Source organism: Gossypium hirsutum, chromosome A08 (genome assembly GCF_007990345.1).
Source record: "Gossypium hirsutum isolate 1008001.06 chromosome A08, Gossypium_hirsutum_v2.1, whole genome shotgun sequence".
In the NCBI taxonomy this organism is placed as follows: domain Eukaryota; kingdom Viridiplantae; phylum Streptophyta; class Magnoliopsida; order Malvales; family Malvaceae; genus Gossypium; species Gossypium hirsutum.
In genome coordinates, this window is record NC_053431.1 from 95131801 (window position 1) to 95154006 (window position 22206).

At 32.3% G+C, this 22206-nt stretch overlaps 2 protein-coding genes across 8 annotated transcripts; one reads left to right on the forward strand and one right to left on the reverse strand.

Moving 5' to 3' along the window:
* Positions 1–1805: 1805 nt before the first annotated feature.
* On the forward strand, positions 1806–7643 carry LOC107926898 (uncharacterized). Of its 7 annotated transcripts, none has more exons than XR_001692329.2 (7): positions 1841–2075; positions 2565–3267; positions 4186–4324; positions 4455–4556; positions 5302–5404; positions 5772–6022; positions 6132–7643. XR_001692329.2 is itself a non-coding variant. In XM_016857847.2 (4 exons), exons 2-4 carry the CDS (start codon positions 2706–2708, stop codon positions 4531–4533), a joined length of 780 nt encoding a protein of 259 aa, XP_016713336.1. In that variant the 5' UTR covers positions 1806–2075; positions 2565–2705; the 3' UTR covers positions 4534–4774. The 7 variants fall into 7 exon arrangements, 2 of the variants coding, with proteins under 2 accessions (XP_016713336.1, XP_040930508.1); XR_001692330.2 differs by having other exon boundaries at positions 5772–5876; XR_005899611.1 differs by having other exon boundaries at positions 5309–5404.
* On the reverse strand, positions 5644–6192 carry LOC107926878 (uncharacterized). Its single transcript, XM_016857817.1, has one exon. It carries the CDS (start codon positions 6190–6192, stop codon positions 5644–5646), a length of 549 nt encoding a protein of 182 aa, XP_016713306.1.
* Positions 7644–22206: the final 14563 nt, after the last annotated feature.

The following is a 22206-nucleotide window of genomic DNA, read 5'->3' on the forward strand; positions in this document are numbered from 1 at the left end:
GAAAGACTCCTTTAGGATAATCATGGCGTTTGTTGCTCATTTTGTTCTTGAGTTACATCAGATGGATGTATGCTCAAGTTTGTACGCGTTTGGACATTGCGTATATTGTTGGGATGTTAGGCAAATATTTAAGCAACCTTGATATAGACCATTGGATAGCAGCCAAAAGGGTTATGAGATATTTTCAGAGAACAAAAGATTACATGCTTACTTATAAAAGATCAGATCTTTTGGAGGCCATAGGGTATTCTAATTCTGATTTCGCTGGATGCCAAGATAGTAGGAAATCTACGTCATGCTATATTTACCTGTTAGCTGGAGGAGCTATATCTTGGAAAAGTGTCAAACAGACACTTGTAGCTTCGTCCACTATGGCAGCAGAGTTTGTAGCATGCTATGAGGTATCAAACCATGGAACATGGTTGCGGAACTTTGTCACAGGGCTACGCATTTTCGAGAATGTAGAAAGACCACTCAAATTATTTTGTGACAATAAGTCAGCAGTGTTGTATTCCAATAACAATAGGAGTTCATCTAAGTCAAAGCATATTGACATAAAGTTCCTAGTTGTAAAAGAAAGAGTGCAAAATGGTCAAATATCCATAAAGCACATTGGGACAAATTCCATGATAGTGGATCTGCTCACAAAAGGTTTGCCACCTAAGGTCTTTCATGAGCACAGTACTCACATGATTGTTATATTGTTTAAGGATATCATGGTTTAGTGGGAGTTTATATTTTATTTGTTTTCAGACATTTATGTATTTGGTTATTTTCTGATAAGAAATGAAGTATTCAGTTTATTCACTTTGTTTATTGTTTTGAAACTGACCTCACTTAAGTTTAAAGAGGACCAGTTGAAAATAGACATGTTTAGATCATATTGCATGTAATTTCCATGCTACACATCCATACTTGATCTATGTCATTTGGTTGTGTTAATATACGTGATCATGGATGGATTTAGTTACGATATATGTAACGAAAGTCGCCTTGGTTCTATGTTAACATAATTAATGGGCGAGATTGTTCGAAATACCTTTTAGATATGATAGTAAAATTTTGATCTCATAAGGTTATATAATGACATGTAATTATAGAGTAATTAGTATATATATGTAGTCCAAGTGGGAGATTGTTGGAAAATATGGACATCACATATATAATAAGGGTGATTACATGTTATTATTTACTATCATGATAGGTTAGCCCAAATTAAAAGTGATCTAATTTGGTTAGAATTTTATTGGGCTTTAATTATTAAATAAAGTATGGGTCAAATATGTGTAAATACTCTAGTAATTGAGTTCTAATGAAATTCTAATTAATGATGGGCTAATTAGAATTTGATTAGAACTAATATGCCAATGTTATAAATATTAGGGTTATTGTCCCAAATTATACACAAGATGTCTTTTCTAATATCCCATCATTAGGGAAGAGATAGTAGATATTATCTAAATTTATTGTGTGCTAATTTAAAAAATCAAATCCTTAAAATTCGGTAAAACTTTAAGGAATTTATGGATTCAGGTATACTTCCGCATTTAGTTTTATTCTTAATTTATTAATTTGACATGATAGATCCTGATTTATTGAGTTTTATTTTAGATTTATTTTACAAATCTAATAGTATAATAATATGAGAAAAAAATGGTACCAATTTAAGTACTCTCCCAACATATTAGTATTAAGGCATAAAAGAAATGGATTCTTAATGATTCAACCGGCAACTGCCAGTTACCAACCCCGTAGGCCATAGTAGCTGACACGTTCATCCGTCTTCGCTAATCGGCGAGCACGACAAAACCAACAACTGTTACCTTTGGTTTTTCGTTTTTGATTGTCTTTTTAGCGGTATGTACTATTTATTTTTAGAAAGCTTTGGTTTTTAAATTAATTTTCCTCCTCCTTTTTTGTTTTTATTTCATTCCAAAATATAAAAGACCACTTCCTTTTAAAAGGAATTAGTCAATCGTACGACAGAAAAAAGAGAGATAAGCTTAGACGAAATCGACCAAGGATTTTTATTAGTTTTATGGTTCTTGCAGACATCGAATTAAGCTCTTTTTAAGGTACATTCCTTTTTTCTCCTTCCGATTTTCTTATTTTCATGTGTCTCTGCTTTTTTTTTTTTAGATGAAGTGTTTTTTTTCCCCTTTGTCGGCAGCGTATTTTCCCCTTGTTTTCTGGGTTTTTGTTTTAAAGGGTATGGGATTCTGCGTTTTATTCCGGTTTCAATTTTTAATTTATTTTATAGTTGCATTTAGACGTAGAGACTGGGAGCTGGTTGTAATCTCTCATCTGATTGTCGAAAAATAGGATTAGTTTTTTTTTTCAAATTTCAAGCTTTACTGATTTTTCTGGGGGAGTTAAAAGATGATCATTTGTTTCAAGTTCCTTTATGTTTTAGTTTGTTCCTTTGGGTCTTTGATGATGAAAATTGAGCTATTCATGGTTCATAAATTTGCTATCTTTTTGTCCTTGGAGTAAGCATTTGAATTGACCATTGTTTTCATGTACTTTCCTACTACTAATATGAAATATTTCAATGGCAAATGCAGGATTGGTTGGTATTTTTTGGTGAGACCTAGAGCTGTTTGATATTTCTTTGAAGTCAAGGATTAGTTCATGTAGACCATGACTGAATTTTAGCTTGGCAGTAGTGGAGTTAAGTATCTTAAGGATTTGGGGTTTATTTTTGAATGGATCCCTTGTTTACAAGAGAAAGAGATATTGAAGTAGATCTTGAAAGTGGTGGGATTAACAGTGAGGATGAAAGAACAAAAGATCGTGTTCCATCGAATTTACAAACAAAGAGAACTCTCAGTGGAGTTTGGAGCGATCTTTTGAGTTTTGATAAGATAGGAAAGGGTGAATCCGGCATAAACTCGTGCAGTAGTTCTTCCAGTTTTGGTGGCGGAGTTGAGGGTGAGAATATGGAATGCTTGGTAGACAAGAATTCGGAAGGAGAAGAGAATCATGAACTCATGGCGGTAGCAGAGAAGAACTTAGCAGAAGTGAAGTGCAAGAAGAAAAGCACTAGGAAGCCTCCCAAACCTCCACGGCCACCGAAAGGTCCGCTGTTGGATGCTGCTGACCAGAAGATGGTGAGGGAGATTGCTGAACTTGCCATGAGGAAACGTGCAAGGATGAAACGGATTAAAACATTGAGGAGGATGAAAGAAGCAAAGGCATCATCATCTAACAGTGGCCTTTATGCTATGGTTATCACGGTTCTCTTTTGCTTCGTCTTACTCTTTCAAGGTATTTGACATCTTTCAAGCTCCAAGGAAGGACCCTAAATAAGAATTTTTCTCGTCCTTAGATAAAATCTTTGACTATTATAAATTTCATGGACTGCACGGTATGAATTCTACGAATAAAAAAATCCCCTCAGTTTGTTGTGTTTCAAATTTGAGTAACATACAGTTTCCCGGTTTGCACAAATAACTGTCGGAGAGTCGTCATTTCTGATTTACCAGAAAGATTTAGCTTGGTTAGTTTGTGTTATTACATAGATTAGGCACTTAACTTCGTTGATGAGCTATTTCTGTTTTGACCATGTCTAGTATAATGACATTGTAATTCTTGGTTGTTGCAATTATAGTTGTGCCTTGATATCGAACATTTTTCCTCTATTCCCAAAGTATTGTAAAATCATCTGTAAAATATAGCACATTACATTTTCTTTTTTATCTGGAATAAGCCTTCACTTGGAAAAGGAAAACAAAATCGAAAACTGCTACTTCAATTCTCTGTATATTGTTGAGCAGTGAATGGAGTGTTGACAAGAAGAAATTGTTAATGAGTTGACATTGCTCAAGGTTGTCACCTCCTAGTTATTGTAAGAAATCTTTACCAGCTTAATGAAAGATCATAGTCAACTTTTCGTATCAAGAATTCTTTGGTCAATTTGGTTGGTCACCAATTCCTTTACCCTGTTATCATTTTGCTTGAAAGTTTTCTCCCTAGACAAAGTACGGTATCATATATAATGCTTTTAAAGTTCTTGTTATGAATGTTTCTTTGATATTACAAAGAAGCATCCTTCAACTTGAATTGTTGTCCTGAAGATGGTTTGATTCTTGTCCTATGTTCTCCCTTCCTATGAAGATGTTGTAAGCTTTTATGTACTAGCCAACTGCTACCAAAGTGTGGTGAAAGACATTGCTTTGTTTGTAGGTATATGTTCCAGACGTGGAGCAACTGTGATGTTAAACGGGTCTCCTGCAGCTGTGGTTGGTTCAAGTGAAGGCTTGATTTCTGTTCAGTTTTCCAAGAGCTTTCCTACGACTGGAAATCATGACCACGATCCTCCTAGGTACATATTCGTTCAATCTTAATTCTTTGAATATCTTATCTGCAGTTAAAGACTTGCATATCTTTTGTGCATGGTGATCATAAAATTGCAATGATGGATTGCCATAATGTTACTTGTGTAAATGATGCAGTTTGTCAGAACAGCTGGTTTCTGGTTATTCGGTTATTGAGAAAGAACCGGAAAAGTTGCCTGAAGATGCAGAGAAATAGCTGACGATGTCGAATTTTACAAGGTGATGTACATTTTGGGTTTCTTGATATTAATGTAAACAAAATTTTGATTGCTGGCTATGCTGATTTCTGTATACATGAAAGGTCCAGTTGTTGTACAGCTTAGTTAGTAATGTAAATTACTGTATGAATTAAATACAAGTCAATGTGGGTTTGACTTGTCATTGTTAGATTGTCTTGGACAGTTGATGATGGACGGAAAAAACCCCACGTTTCATTAGTATTTTTGCCATGGTTGACGAATAGGGTTCGTAGAAGGTAGTTGGATTTGTTAAGTTAAATAAATAATAATGGAACTCATAGGTTGGATATGGGGGCATTTCAGGAATGCCAAAAATTAAAGATGCATGTCTTTGCCTATCCTACAATATCTATTAACAAAAATGCAGGGGCGAGTAAAATCAAAATTGAATTATATATTTTTAAAGAATTTAAATATTGCACACCGAGTGAAATTAGAACAATTATAGAAATTCTGAATTTAAAATATTTTTATTTAATAATATAAAATTTTGGATATTCATTTAAAAATAAATAAGCTATTGGGTGCATTTTAAGTGAGATTACACATGTTTAAAATTTGGACTATATTTAAAATGGATTGAGGTTTGGCCTATTAAATTCGAAAGAAAATATTGAAAACATAACAACAGTACTCAGCTGGTCCGCATAAATGAATATCAGCGTCGAAACAGTCAAAAACGCAAAACCAGGTAGAAATCTCGAAGCTTCATAAGCCATTTTCAGATTGCAGAACATCCATGCATTAGCTGGGAAGAGATCATCTTGCTTCAGTCTGGAGGAGTCGGAATCTGATTATCTCAATTCACCGCTTCTACCGCCGCTACAGGTACCTCCTCAACCCGGAACGTATTTTCCGTTAAATTAAATCTCTCTTGGGCGATTATATGAGCTACACCATTAGCATTTCTGTCTACATGTTTGAACGAAATCCTTTGAAAACGTGTTGCCATAGCTTTAATCTCTTCAATATACACACCCATATTAGATCTGTCTACTACGCCTTGGTTGATTATCATGATTGTCGTTCGGGAATCTCCCTCCACTTCAATCTGTCTAAAATCCCATTTACTCCGCAAACTTTAGAGCTTGGATACATGCTATAGCTTCAGCAGAAAAAGAGTATGAGATATAATCATTCTTGACTGCACCACTTCCCAATATTAATCCTATCTCATTTCTGATAACGAACCCAGAGCACGATTGTTGTATTTGTGGTTTGAACACTGCATCAAAGTTCACTTTTACGTTTGGGTCCTGTGGAGGTTTCCAGTGAGTTTTCATGGTCTCTCTCTGGTCAGGTAATTTCCGATTTATCTCATCAAGCTCCCGTACTAGACTAGCCACTATGATTCTGATATCTTGAGCTGTTTGTTGCTTGCCTTCCATGACCTGCTTGTTTCGAGCATGCCAAATTGCCCAAATTGTGATCGCTATAACTTTGCAGGTATAATTACTTCCATGCTTGAAAACGAAGTCAAACCAAGCCCGTATATCATCAATATTAAAAATTGAAGGCCAACCAATACTAACTAAATCCCCTACCTCTTTTGCAGGGCCACACCTTGTGATGACATGCATCAATGTTTCAGGCTCACCGCCACATCTAGGGCACATGGAGGAGGCCACAATCCTTTTGTTGTATAGAATATAGGCCGTAAGGATGTAATTATCTAGTATTCGTCAGTTTGCAATTTTTATTTTAGGAGGAATCTGTAATTGCCAGAGTTTTTTTTTTTTGTAAATTTCTCTGCTCTCATGTATGTCGTCCACTGTAATCTGGTCGCTGATTAGAGTTCGATACCCGCTCCGGACAGAGTATTCTCACCCCTCTAAACAATCTTGTCAACATCAACTCTTCTGGATAAGGGAATACACCGAATGGTTGCAGCTTCCTCAAGAGTAAAAACACTGGTAATGAGCCCTTCCTTCCAACTTTTAGACGAGTGATCTGTCAAATCCGCCACCCTTTCTATATTCTCGTTAACTCTTGTTTGTCGAATTTGTCCACGAGCCCATCACGGAAGCCATTTATCTCTCCAAATTGAAATTGGGGTGCCAGATCCCACTCGCCAACCAATCCCGTCTTCCAGCAATTTTCGTGTCGCATATATGCTTTTCCAAACATAGGAAGGGTAAGATCCCAAATTCAAATTCCAGAAATTAGTATTTGGGAAATATTTAGCACTATAAATGCGTGCAACTAACGAGTTAGGATTAGTAACTAACCTTCACCCTTGCTTTGCCAACAATGCAATTGAATTTACACAAATCATAGAAATCCATACCTCCACTCTCTTTTGGCAAACACAAATCGGCTCATTTACTCCAATGCATTCCTTTCTGACTCGAGCTTTTCTGCCACAAAAATTGATTCATAGTCTTTTCTAAATCTGAGCACAGTCTTTGGTAGAAAGGAACACGACATAAAGTATGTTGGAAGCTAGGAAGCACAAACATGACTCATCCCTCATCGCACTAGTGTTGTACGTGTGTCCGGCATGAACACTCATTGGACACGCTCGAATACGTACAGGACTCGTTGAAATACGTTAAAAAAAAAGAGGTTGGACACGATCTCGACACGAATGTCTAAAGATATAGTCTTGACACAGTCACGACGGATAGAGGCCTCTATTAAAAAGCCACAGTTGAGATAGTTGAGAATGAAAGGGGAAGCAAAGTTCTAAAGTAGTCTAGGAAATGAAAGGTTTTTACCCCTTGAAATTTGTTTTCTCATATACATTTGGCTTGTAGATTTTTCTAGATGATAAAGCAGTCTAGAAAACTGGGTTGGATTTAATTTCTGTTTGTTGTTGTTTTCGGAGTGTTTTAAGCAACCCAAGGGTCTTATGTTGGGTATTGTTTTATTAATCCAGTAGATATTTTCAAAAAAAAAAAAAAGCTTATTTGAGAAGCTTTCAAGCTTTGTACTTGCTTTGTTGCTTTTGATGTTTTCATTTTTCACATTTTAAAAAACATGTTAAACATTTATCACTCTTCCATTTTCCTACTTTCAATGAACATGGAAGTTTGAAGCAATTGAAGCTAAGTTTAATATTTTATTTTGTTTATGATTTGAATGTGTTACATTTTTTTTATTTGTTTAGTTTTTATTTTTTTTAAAAATTTTTCTATATATTTGTATGTTAAATAATTGATTTGTGATGATCACTCTTAAAGTATACATTGATTTTTTTTGTTAATACTTTAGGTTTTTAATTATGACATCTCAAAGTGGTAGTGGATGTACTGGCACATCAAATAATGTTACTAATACTAATGTCTCAAGATGATATTTGTAACACTCCTCTTTAGAGATATGTTACTAAATTACCAAAAAATATTGAACGGGGTGGGGGTTAGAGGTGTGCATGGGCCGGCCACGTTGGGTTTGGGTTGGTTCAACTAAAAATTTAGGCTCGTTTGTTAGGCCCAGGCTTGGTCTGGCCTGAAAAATGGGCTTAAAATTTTTCCCAAGCCCGATCTAGATAAAAGTGTTAAAACTCGGGTCCAACTTGGCCTGCCCATATTAATTTTTATATTACTTTTATATAATTTTAAAATATATAATACATCAAAAATATCAAAAACATCAAAATAAATATTTCCCAACAAATTGAAAATAAATTTTAAAAAATATGTATACTTAAATAACACTAAGATAGATGTAACTTAACAAGCAAATGCCTATAAAATAATAACCAAATTAACAAATGTCTTTAAAATAATAATAAAATTAATAATAAAATAAGTTTTATACAATATCCAAACAATAACAACAAAATAGTAGCAACATAATAGTAAAATGGTAATAAAATAAGGAGAAAATAATAAAAAATAATATTAAAAAATATATTTTTTGTCCTTTAGTAAATTCGGGCTGGGCTCAGGTAAAAAATACTTTATTCGAGGCCTGGTTCGTTTTTTAAAAGGCTTTATTTTTTTATCCAAGCTCATTTTTTGGGCCTATATTTTTGCCTAAACCCTCTCACATTTCAGGTGGGCCTTTGGGCCGGGTCGAGTGGCTCGACCCATGAACAAGTTTAGTGGGGATGTTAGTTTTGTGTGTAATTTTTGCAATGCTACATTTAAGGGGTCATACTTTAGGGTTAAAGCACATTTATTGAAACTAAATGGACAAGGAATTCGAGTGTGTCCTAAAGTAACACTACAACATCTTGCTGAAATGCAAAAACTAGTTGAAGATGCGAAACACAAATTGCAACAAAAAACAGTCCCATTATTACCTAGTTCTCAAACACTAGCATCTTCCTTTGGGCCAAACATAACCTCAATTCAAGGGTATAGTTTAGGTTTTAAAAGAAGAAAAGACCCTTTAGAACAATCGTTACCCTTTAGAACAATCGTTAAACCTTGCTACTCGAGAGAATTTAGATAGTGAAATTGCTCAAATGTTTTATTCAGGCGGATTGCCTTTTCATCTAGTTAGGAACCCTCATTATGTGAATGCATTCACCTTAGCTAGTAAGAATTTGATTCCGAATGACATTTCTCCGGGGTATAATGCTTTAAAGACAACATTGTTGCAAAAAGAAAAACCAAACATAAAGAGGTTATTACAACCTATAAAGGGAATGTGGAGGGAAAAATGTATTAGTCTTGTATATGATGGATGGACGGATACGTAAAGATGACCATTGATTAACTTTATGTTCGTTTATGAAGGTGGAGTTGTTTTCTTGAAAGCCGTCAATTGTGAAAAAGAGTATAATGATAAGTTTTATGTGGAAACTTTAATTAAAGACCTCATAAGTGAGGTTGGGGCACAAAATGTTGTTCAAGTGATAATCGACAATGCATCGATTTGTAAAGTCGCGGGATCATTAGTAGAGACACAGCATCTTCGTATCTTTTGGACACATTGTGTGGTACATATTCTTAATCTTACTCTTAAAAACATGTGTTGCAAAAAAAACATTGAAAAGAATGAGGTTACATATGATGTTTTGTGTTGGATAAATAATGTTGGTGATGATGCTATCTTTATAAGAAACTTCATAATGAATCACTCTATGAGGTTGACAATATTTAATTCTTTTGTGCTTTTGTAATTACTTGTCGTTGTGGATACTTGAATTGCTTCTATGATTGTGATGTTAAAAAGACTTAAACTCATTAAACGGAGTCTCCAAAATATAGTCTACTTATAGAGAAAATGATGCTTCCAAAGCCTCTTCGGTAAAGGAATTTTTTTTTTGGATGACCTTTGGTGAGATAAGGTTGATTATATCCTTTCTTTTACGGGACCTATATATGATATACTTCGAATTATGGATATGGATAGACTTACTCTTCACTTGGTTTATGAGATGTGGGATGAAATGATTGAAAAAGTGAAGACAAACATTTATAGGCATGAAGGGAAGAAAGGAGACGAGAGATCAATCTTTTATGAAGTGGTATATGATATTCTTATTGATCAATGGACTAAGAGTGGTACACCACTTCATTGTATGGTTCATTCATTAAATGTAAGGTAAACTTAGATAACATATATTCCATTTATGTTTGTTTTTATTCTTTTATACTTGTTTTATTTATTATCAATTAAAAAATTTTAAATTTATTTGTTTACATATGTATTATTGTTGTGATTGGCTTAATGAGGTTCCAAATCATCTTTCACCACATAAAAATATAGAAATCTCAGAGGAAAGGAATAAGTGCTTAAGAAGATATTTTCCTTCTACCGAAGAAAGGAAGATAGCATTCCAAGAGTTTGCAAGATTTGTGGGACCACTAGATTATTTTTGGTTCATTTGATTCACTACAAGATAGATGGATTTTGGATCCCAAGTCTTGGTAGTTAGTTCATGGGTCTAACAACCCGTTTTTCAGTGATGTTAGAAACAGTGGTTTTTGGACCACAAATCTGACGAGTGAGCATGTAAATATTATTAATTAATATTTATGAGTCAAGTATAACATTATTGAAATTTTGATTTAATAAGTTTCATTAATTGATTGTATAGTCAAGTTTAAGTGGTTAATTCCTTAAGTTAAGTGGTTTTGAAAAATGAGGTATTAGGACCTCGTTTTTATAAATCGAGCACGTAAATATTTTTATGGAGTTATTATATAGGTATGTGAAGATTCGGTTAGGAAATTTTAATATTTAATTAGTTAATTATTTAAAAAGGATTAAATCATAAAAGTAAAAAAAAAATCTAATAACTATTGAATTTTAATGGTTAAATAGCTTAACTAGTGGATGTGTGAGGACTTATAAAGTAATTATACCATGTTTTTATATTAGTGGATGGTTAAGACATTTATTTATAGATTATATTTGTTATATTATAAGTTAAATAATAATAAAGTAAATAAAATAAGTAAAGTTAAAAATAAGAAAGCATAAAGAATTAGTGACATCTTCTTCTTCTTTTAATTTGAACACTGAACCACCATGAGAGAACTTAGGAAGCTTTGACTCTGATATTTCTATTGCATGTAAGTGAGTTTTTACTAGTTTTTCATAAATTTTATATTTTTGAGACCGTTATAATTAGGTTCAACTAACTCGTATTTCTGTTTTTGAAACTTTTAAAGATTTTGGATTTTGCCATTAATGAATTTTAGTTGTGTTGAGAATTTAATTGGTGGGTTCTTGAGTTTTTTAGCTAGATATAAGTATTTTGTTAAGTGATTTTTAGTAATTTTACTGTTTAGGGATTAAATTGTTTAAATAGTAAAATTCAATGAAAATAATGTGAAATGATGAGAAATTTGGGCTGTAATGGACCTCTAGGAAAATCAGCTAGCATGATTTTTCATTAACTTTGTGAGTTTCAGGTTTAATGACTAAATTGCATAAAAGGTAAAAGTTTAGGGTAAAAATATAAAATAACGATTAATGGTCATATATATGAATTTCAGTATATTATGATATTTGAATTGGTTAATTGAATAAAATTATTATATTTAGGTCACGAAATGAGTCAACCTGACAATAATTGCAGGAAAGGAAAATTAACTATCGGTGTTGCGTTCATAACTGTTTTTGATTAGGTAAATTTTTAAATTGATTAAATTAATTATTTGTTGTTTTTTGTGATTTAATACATATCTATTTATGTTGTAATTGAATTTAATTGCTTGAGATTGGTATGTGATGAGTTGGACTAAGTTGTGATGATATTTAAGTTGAGTATTATGTTTGGAAAATGTGAAATATACAGATGTGAGTTTGAAATGATATAATGGAAATGAAGTTAAAGGATCCAGATATGAAATGTGTCCCATTTGAACCGTGTGAATACTTAGGATACAAATGACATGTTATTAAGGGATTATTTACAGTTTTGGGTACTGGTCTTGGATGTCCTATTGATGGCTGATGTATTGTATTTATTGCAGATTCTCCACAGCTTGTGTGAGCAACATCGTGTACCTTAAATCTCGACCCACAGCTCGTGTGAGCAGGCCCATTCCACAGCTCGTGTGAGCATATACAGCTACATGTTACAGTTACAACTTGTGTGAGCATTTCCCAAGTATCTGATGTTATTTCATTAGGTTCAATGAATGGTAAAGGTTTAAAAGAATATGTACATATATGAAATGTTATATGGTCAAGACATGTGAATTGGAAGATGTTGATATAAATACTTGATATAAGAAACTATGTTTATTGAACACATGATAGAAGTAAGATGTACTTGTTATGTTATTATTACATTTTCTATTATTTGTTGGAATTATATGTTTTTTTGCAATACCTACTAACATTGTCAGGTCGTGTTGTATAAAGAAAAAAATGTAAGTATAAGATTTAATGAATGAATATTTGTTAAATGATAAAATGAAATGTTTATACGAAATATTTTTAGGAATATAGATATGTGAAAAAGTGACATTTGAAATATATACTTGAATAAATATGTTAAATGTTAAATGAATATGTGATGTTTGGTTATGTCCCAAATGAGGTTTTAGGTATATGTTTGATGGCATGATAAAGTTACATGCTTTATATATTTTGTGAGAATTCTGATGTGTCTAGGAAATTAATGAACTCATGACTAGAACATTGAATTATCTTGTAAAATGTTTTATTACATCCTTTTTTGTTAAGTCAAAGCTTAAGTTTATCACGAACTTATTAAGCTTTATGCAAGCTTACCTCGTTTTGATTTTTCTTCTTTGTAGATCGTTCGATTCGAGCTGTCGATTGGATTACTTTTGGAGATCACACTATTGATTCAACAATTCGGTATAAGATGTGATTATTTTTAATTTAGGTTATAAATGGCATCTTTTAGGAGCATTTAAGTTCTTTTACTATAATGATGTTATTTAAACTTAGTTTAAATATATATATATGTGTATATATCTTTGGATTTGGCTTGTATATGTCCATATATGTATGTCTTTAGTTGTTTGGTATATGCTTCTTGGAAGTATTTGAAATATGGTAAGATTGAATGTGAATGGAATGGTTGAATTTGTAATACCCCTACACCCGGTCCGACTGTATGGACTTGATATAAGACTATTACATTTAGTGCCAAAGCGGTTTTGGCTAGACATTGCATAATTCAATCATTCATACATAGTGTATTAACTTATTTAACTAAAAAATTATTAATATAAACATCCGGGGTTATTAATTGATATTCGTTTGCATTTGGAAATGATTTAAAAATTATTTTTATTCAAAATAGGGGCAAAATAGCGATACTTAAACAAAGCTATCGATATTTTATAAAAGGTATCTATACCACTACACAAAATCAATACCAAAATAGCATTCTAGAACTCCAAAAATTCAAGTTTTGATGAAGGTATAGATACCCTAGCTTTAATATTGATACCCACCTCAAAAACGATACCAAAAATTGCTTTTTGTTTCTCAAAAATTTGATTTTTGGGTCAATGTATTGATGTCTTACCCTTAGGTATGGATACCTTGGGTTATGATGACACAAAAACAGTTGGAAAATTTGCTAAAAAGCCTCTTGCACTAATTCAGAGCATTCAAACATTTCCAAACCAATTCAATTGTAACACCCCCTACCCGTATCTGTCGCCGGAATAGAGTACGAGGCATTACCGAGAAGCACGAAACACTTACAGATAATTTAAATACATTTTCATAACAATTTGTTTCGATTTCATACTATTTCATATTTAAGCTTTATTCACTAAAGTATTTGAAATATCATCTTTATGCAAATAGCACACATGAGGTACATAATTCTATAATTATGAATGAACACATTTATCAAACATATTCCATGTTTTTATATATATCATAGTTTCATATTTCCATGTATCAGTTACCATCACTTTCTCGTATTTCAGACAAATACGTGTAACAATTCATAAATATGCAATTCATTAACTCTTCCTACCAATTAAGATTTAAATTGCCAAATCACTTATTGAGCCCAATTTCAATGTTCACTAAAATTTATCATATAAATTTTGATGTACGTATTCATCAATAAATTCCATGTACAAATATCATCATCTTATATTTCCACATACATTTGCTTTCCACATTTATGAATTCAAATAGCATATACAATACATACCAATGTATTTCAAGTACGTTTTCATGATATTTCATTTCGAACTCAGATTATTTCATACTAGAAGTTTTCTCATTAACTCATTTGGAGTACCAATTCATACGGATAATACACTCAAGGCGTAGAAATATATAATCACAAATGAATTCATCCATCAACCAAGTTTTATGCTCATGTCTCATCAACTCGTATTTCCTTATGTCACATAATTCCATGTAATACTTACCAAACTTCTTCAAATTAGTGAACATCTTACGGAATTGAGTACTTCGTTTTTTTCGATGCTATAGTTCAACTATGGTCTTACACATCTTTACATAATGATGCCATAGCCCAGCTATGATCTTACACGTAATCACATATCTCACTGATGTCATATCCCAGATATGGTCTTATACAGTAGCATATATCACACCGATGCCATATCCCAGATATGGTCTTATACAGAAATCACTTGTCACTTGTCACTTGTAGCCAAAGCTACCACTATTCACTGATCAGGTAGCTGGTGCTACCATTTTTCACTGATCAGGTAGCTGGAGCTACCACTTTTCACTGATCAGGTAGCCGAAGCTACCACTTTTCACTGATTAGGTAGCAGAAGCTACCACTTTTCACTGATCAGGTAGCTGAAACTACCACTTTTCACTGATCAGGTAGCTGAAGCTACCACTTTTCGGTTGTCATTTGCCATTGATCAGATAAGTGTAGCCGAAGCTATCACTTATCACTTTCATTTGTCCTTGATCAGATAAGTGTAGCCGAAGCTATCACTTATCACTTGTTTCCATGGTCCAACCATGGTCTTTTCCTTCAATTCATCTTGTCACTGAACTGAAATGCTCAATTTGATCATTTATTCAATTTTCATGCTTTTACATTATTCACGATTTTATCATCAATACATATGAAATAACTCATCATAAAATTCATAAAATTAACAAATAATCACTAAAATTTAGCCATATAAACTCACAAGTTCAATTTTGTATTATAACGATAATCATAATTTCATAATAAATATTCCAAATAAAACATTATATCATTTCTAATCCAACACTCATCGATTATAACCGGGCATGTGATCAATTTATACACAAGTCATTCATATATATGTATATTTTTCCTCCTCCTCCTCTCCATCCACATCCTTAGTATAAACAACACACTTGTAAGTAACATTATCCATAATTTTCATTATCTACTTATGTGAATATTCAAGCTATCCATCTGTGTCATAGTCACTAAATTATTTTTATCTTGAGATATAGAACTCCAAATTAAGATCCGCTAATTTTCTCTGAAACTAGACTCATATACCTTATTACCATAAAAATTTCATAATTTTTGGTTTGGCCAATTAATACAGTTTATTCATTGAAGTCTCCCCTATTCTGCTGTCTGACAGTTCCGACCCTTCTTCACTAAAAATTAATTATCTTCTTGTACAGGATTCGAATGATATCCTAGTTTTGTTTCTATTGAAAATAGACTCATTCAGGATTCTAAACATATAAATTTAAGCCCCTAATTATTTTTATCCAATGTTTTATGATTTTCCAAAGTCAGAACAGGGGAACTCGAAATCATTCTGGCCTTGTCTCACAAAAGTTATTGTATCTGATGATTTACAATTCCATTGCTTACATAATTTCTTTTATAAGAAACTAGACTCAATAAGCTTTAATTTCATATTTTATTCATTCTCTAATTAGATTTCTATAATTTTTAGTGATTTTTCAAAGTTAGACTACTGCTGCTGTCTAAAACAGTTTTAGTGCAAATGTTTATTTCCATTTTGCCCCAAATCTCACAATTCATACAATTCAGTCCTTGCTCAATTAACCCCTCAATTAAGATAATTTTCTCAATTAACACTTTTTCTAGACATTATAAGTTATTTCATAATTTTTGAAATTCAGAATTTCCATATGAAACTTTAAATTCAAACTCTTTTACAATTAGGTCCCTAACATTCATTTTCTATTCAATTCTTTCAATAAAATCAGCATATAAATAATTTAAAGCTCTAATTCCATGCCAAATCATCATATACTTCCAGCACATATTCATAACAACTTTCAATTTCTTTCATAGAATCAAAAACTAATGAATTCAACAAGTGGACCTAGTTGTAAAAGTCACAAAAACATAAAAATTTCAAGGAGAAAGCAAGAATTAAACTTACATGAAGCTAGAGTATGAAAACCAGCTTGAACCCTCCTCCATGGCTGTTTTTCAGCTGATGAATATGAAGAGAAATGAAGAGAATTCTAGATATTCCAATTTAGTCCCATTTTTATTTAGCCAATTTTGGTATTTTTCCAATTTTGCCCTTATTTCATCCATTTCCTGATTTTTCTCAGCTATTGCCGCCCAAAATATCTCCTTCAGGACTATTTTCACTTTAGGTCCTTCCTCATTTGACAATTGAGCTATTTAATCCTTCTAGCAACTTTTACACCCTTTTCAATTTAGTCCTTTTTATTTAATTAACCACCCAAACGTAAAAATTTTCTGACTAAATTTTAATACTACCTCACCAACACTCCATAAATATTTCTAAAAATATTTATGGCTCGATTTATGAAGTTGAGGTCTCGATACCTCATTCTCGACCCAATTTACTTAATTAATTCTTTTAAATCACCAAATTCACTAATTCAAAAATGCTTTTATATTCGCATTTGACTCATAGGTATTAATTTATTAAATTTTTAACTCACCCGTCGGATTTAGTGATCTCAAATCTCTATTCCCGATACCACTAAAAATTAGGCTGTTACATCGATTACCCTCAAACTAATTAAAATTCACCACAAAATCCATATAACAACTTCATATATGCATGCATATGTTAAGCTATTATAAATTCCTTTCAAAAGCTAACAAAATATGCCATTAGATCACCAGAATAACAAGGTTTCCAAAGTTTGCATTTTAGCCCATCTATCATTCACCTATACCAAGAACTTATGTACATCAATACTAACCCCAAAATTCATACACACAACCTTGCCTCTCGGAATGGTGATGAGATGGGATGCACTCGACCTCGATATTAGCCCAACGGGATCTGCTGCACCTATGTGTTAGAGAATTAATGCGGTAAGTTTGTGAAGACTTAGTAAGTACTTTAAGATTTTTAAAATCTACTATTAATAATAATATAAAATAAAATTTAGTTCATTTTATAGACACACAATTCTCATCAAATGAGTTCCTAAATTTTATTATATTTTTCTTAAAAATCATAATTACCATTACTTATCGTAACCCATTAATTTATAATAGCCGAATTACGACACTGTAGCCCAATGTAGACTAGCTGAACACTTAGGATATATGGAAATAAATTGATAATGCATTGTTAATGCATATCATATATCACAAAACACAAAGTGCAAATAATGATAAGCAACTAAGTGCAAAATAATAATGATAAGCACCAAAGTGCAAATTTTTACAACGATAAGCACCGAAGTGCGAAATAATACGATAAGCACGCTCATTTTTCTTAATGGCATGCCATCAATATCCCAATAGTTTAGGTCTTGTCTACATGGGATTTTCTTATTATTAAATCTTTTCATTCATTCACTTGATAGAAAATAATATAATTTTGTATTTTTTTACGATTTAGTCCTTATCACAATAATAACACTAAAACTTGTAAATTCTCTTCACTTTTACCACATACAACACTATAATTTTATATCACTTCATTTAAACTCACTTTTTGCATATTCGTAACATAATAACATATTTTAATTTCTTTCAATTTAGTCCTTTTTTATTATCACCACAATATGTCATATAATGGTAAACCAAAGTCAAAATTCATAACATTTATATTATTTATCCTTAGTAAATACTTATTATGATATCATTAATTTAGTAATTAAACTACTTAATTAATATGATTATCTAATTAACATAACTTAAACAAAATTACTACTTGAAGTACTTACAACCAAAATTTGGATGATGAGTTTTTCTTCTCTTCTACTCTTTGGCCACTTCTTTTCCTTTCCCGTCACTTTTGTCCTCAAACTTCTTCTTTGTTTCTTCAATTTCATAACAACATATAACATTTATAAGTTAAAACTAAATCAAATAACTTTTTTATACTAGATTATGAAATTAAAAATGTTATGAGAGTTTCCATCGTTCTTACCTTAACTCTTTGAAAACCCAAAATCCTAACTCATTTATTTCTCTCATTTAACCTATCTATGAAAGTTTCCTCATGAAATAAAGTTGCTTACTAGCCTTCTTTTTAGCTTTTACTAAAGAAATTTCAAAGAAAATGGAAGGTTTGAAGCTTGGATGGTTCAACAATGGAGGAAGGACATAGAAGGAAATAAAAGAAATGTTGGATGGATTTAGGGGCGTGAGTGACAGTTTGGTGTTTGGGAAAAGATGATATATTTAATCTTTTCTCCACTTTTCTACACATTTCGACTAAAAATATCTCACTTTTTTATTAAATGGTCAATTTGTTAATAAGTGCTCAAGCCATCCATCTTTACACTTTTACTTATCATCATTACACCTTAAAATATATACTTGGCTATTTACCATTTTATCCCAACTAATCTTTTATAATTCCTAGGATGATTCATACTTTACTTTGGTTAAATTTCTTCTTAATCCTTCATTCCTTTCTACTACCACTATGTATCTTCTAACTTTCTAAATTCCTACTTCTATACTACCACTATGTATCTTTTAACTTTCTAAATTCCTACTTCTACCATAACAATTTTTATACTTTTTCAATTTAGTTAAAACTTCTTTTTAAATCTTTTCTATCTCAGAAATATTTTCTAATCTCCTATCAGGTCTAAATACTTCCTAATTTAATACTAAAAATCCTTATTCAATCTGTTTAAAAAATTCTCCATTATTTTGACCCGATCCATCATTATACCTAACTCTAAGACAAAATGTGGTCATTACAATTCTCCTCCTCTTAATAAAAATTTTGTCCTTGAAATTTTACATGGTGTAAACAACTGTGGGTACTGCTGTCTCATTGTCTCTTCTGTTTCCCAAGTAGATTTTTCTGTATTATGATGTCTCCATAAGAATTTTACTAATGAAACTCTTTTATTTCTGAATTCTTTAACTTCTCGAGCAAGTATTTTTATCGGATCTTCTTCATAAGTCAAATCTGGTTGAATCCCTATCACTTCTGGTATAATCACGTGAGATGGATTAGACCGATATCAAATAAAGAGAATTTACCAGTGATCATATTTGGAGCATCTCATTCTTCTCGAGTCCGAATGGCATATGTTCGAGGCATCTGACTCTCAGATCTACCAACTGTCTCTCTTATTAACCTTTGCTCTTTACCAACACAACTAATCATTCTAGACCGTCTACTTCCTTATTGAGTTGGAATACTCTTTACTGATTTTTCTATAGTATTCTCAAACATCTTCGGACAATTTTTGATTAGATGATCTTTTGATCCACATTTCTAACAAGCTCTAGTAATCATTTGACATTCACCCTAATGGAATCTACTACAGTGCTCCCACTGTGTCATTGATTTTCTTCCTGAGCCTCCTATACTAGCCACTGATGTGATTTGTTATGTTGGCCTAGTCTGACTTCTTATTTTTGGTCCTCCAACCGGTGCTGAGCATCTAGAACCTCTAAAATCTCTACTCTTTTTAAATAAAGATGGTGGCAAAGATCTCATTGTTGGTCTTTTTCCCATACTTTTCTCTTTTGAACGACTTAATCCTTCCTCAAGTCGTTGTACTCTATCAACCAAAATAGGAAATTCTTGTAGATGCAAGGGTAAAAGAGGAACATAAAATTCTTCATTCAATCCCCATTCAAATCTTGTGCACATATCTGCTCCATCTGTTATTAATTCTTTAGCATATTTACTCAGCCAGGTAAATTCACATTCATATTCAACAACAGACATGTTCGTTTGTTTCAGATCAAGGAATTCTATTTTCTTCTTTTTAAATTCTGACACAAAGAAATTCCAGTTAATTCTATTAATAGGATGAATATTTCTGATAGTAGTCCACCATTGATAAGCTTCACCCTTCAATAACGACACTACACACTTTAACTTTTCATCCTCTGAACACTGTAACTCTTCAAATATTCACTGACTATTCTTTAGCCATTCCTCTGCATCAGCTGGGTCGTCTTCTTTCTTTCCCTTAAACTCTTTTACTTTATATTTACTAATATTCTCTAATGGATTTCGATGACTAGATATGGACGATTGTGGTTGTGGAGCAGAAGGAGGAGGAGGTGGAACCGAAGGAACATTAGTTGTTCTTACTAGTTGTAACAATTGGTTCATAGCTGCAAAAGAGCTGTTGTGACCTGAATTTCTTCTTCAGTGGTACTTGTTCAATTTCAGGTTGAGTTCTCTCTTCCAATTTAGGCTCCTTATCATCCCCTAAGTTTACTGATTTACTTTGAGCTTGGGCTCTTCTTTGATTTCTTTCTCTATCAAGGCTTGGGGCCTCATTCTCTACTTCATCTTCCGACTCTTTACAAGGCCTGTTTGACATCTTTAAATTCTACAATATACATAAATTACACAATTGAATAACTAAATTTCATCTCATCACAATAATATATCCTATATGGCATGTACGTCTAAACTCGTTTCCAACTTAGATATCAGAAAACCTAAACTCTGATACCAATAAATGTAATACCCCTATACCTGATCCGACTGTATGGACCCAATATAAGACGATTAAATTTGGTGCCAAAGCGGTTTTGGCTAGACCTTGCGTAATTCAATCATTCATACATAGTGTATTAACTTATTTAACCAAAAAATTATTAATATAAACATCCGGGGTTTTTAATAGATATTCGTTTGCGTTTGGAAATGATTTAAAAATTATTTTTATTCAAAATAGGGGCAAAATAACGATACTTAAACAAAGCTATCGATATTTTATAAAAGGTATCTATACCACTGCACAAAAACAATACCAAAATAGCATTGTAGAACTCCAAAAATTCAAGTTTTAATGAAGGTGTCGATACCCTAGCTTTAATATTAATACCCACCTCAAAAATGATACCAAAATTGCTCTTTGTTTCTCAAAATTTTGATTTTTGGGTCAACGTATAAATACCTTACCCTCAGGTATGGATACCTTAGGTTACGATAATATAAAAACAGTTGGAAAATTTGCTAAAAAGCCTTTTGCACTAATTCAAAGCATTCAAACACTTTCAAACCAATTCAATTACCATCAAACTCATTAAAATTCACCACATAATCCATATAACAACTTCATATATGCATGCATATGTTAAGCTATTATAAATTCCTTTCAAAATCTAACAAAATATGTCATTAGATCACCAAAATAACAAGGTTTCCAAAGTTTGCATTTTAGTCCATCTATCATTCACTTATATCGAGAACCTATTTACATGCCATACTAACCCCAAAATTCATACATACAACCTTGCCTCTTAGAATGGTGATGGATGGGATGCACTCGACCTTGATATTAGCCTAATGGGATCTACTGCACCTACGCGTTAGAGAATTAACGCAGTAAGTTTGTGAAGACTTAGTAATTACTTCAAGATTTTTAAAATCTACTATTAATAATAATATAAAATAAAATTTTGTTCATTTTATAGACATATAATTCTCATCGAATTAGTCCTTAAATTTTAAATTCATGAAAGCAGTTGGAGCATTGGTCAACCCAAATGGCATAACTAAAAACTTATAGCGACTATATCTTGTTCTAAAAGCAGTGTTCGGCACATTTATTTCTTTTACCTGTAATTGATGATAGCTCGATTTGAGGTCAATCTTTGAAAACACTCCAACACCCTTCAACTGATCAAAAAATCGTCTATTCTCGATAACATATACTTTTTCTTCACTGTTACAAATCGTCTATTCTCAGTAATTGATCAAACAAATTGTCTATTCTTGGTAACAAATCATCTATTCACAGTCATAATCAATTACACAGTCTGAGTACACAGGCGTGTGGGGTAGCCACACGTTCGTGTGACCATTGTTTTCACTTTTTTTTTCATATTTTTC

Bases quoted from the DNA above. Each gene is read 5' to 3' on its own strand.
- LOC107926898 (XM_016857847.2), top strand. From the start codon at position 2,706: ATGGATCCCTTGTTTACAAGAGAAAGAGATATTGAAGTAGATCTTGAA. The intron at 3,268-4,185 runs GTATTTGACATC...CTTTGTTTGTAG, and splicing joins CTTCGTCTTACTCTTTCAAG to GTATATGTTCCAGACGTGGA. The intron at 4,325-4,454 runs GTACATATTCGT...TAAATGATGCAG, and splicing joins CATGACCACGATCCTCCTAG to TTTGTCAGAACAGCTGGTTT.
- LOC107926878 (XM_016857817.1), bottom strand. From the start codon at position 6,192: ATGTGCCCTAGATGTGGCGGTGAGCCTGAAACATTGATGCATGTCATC.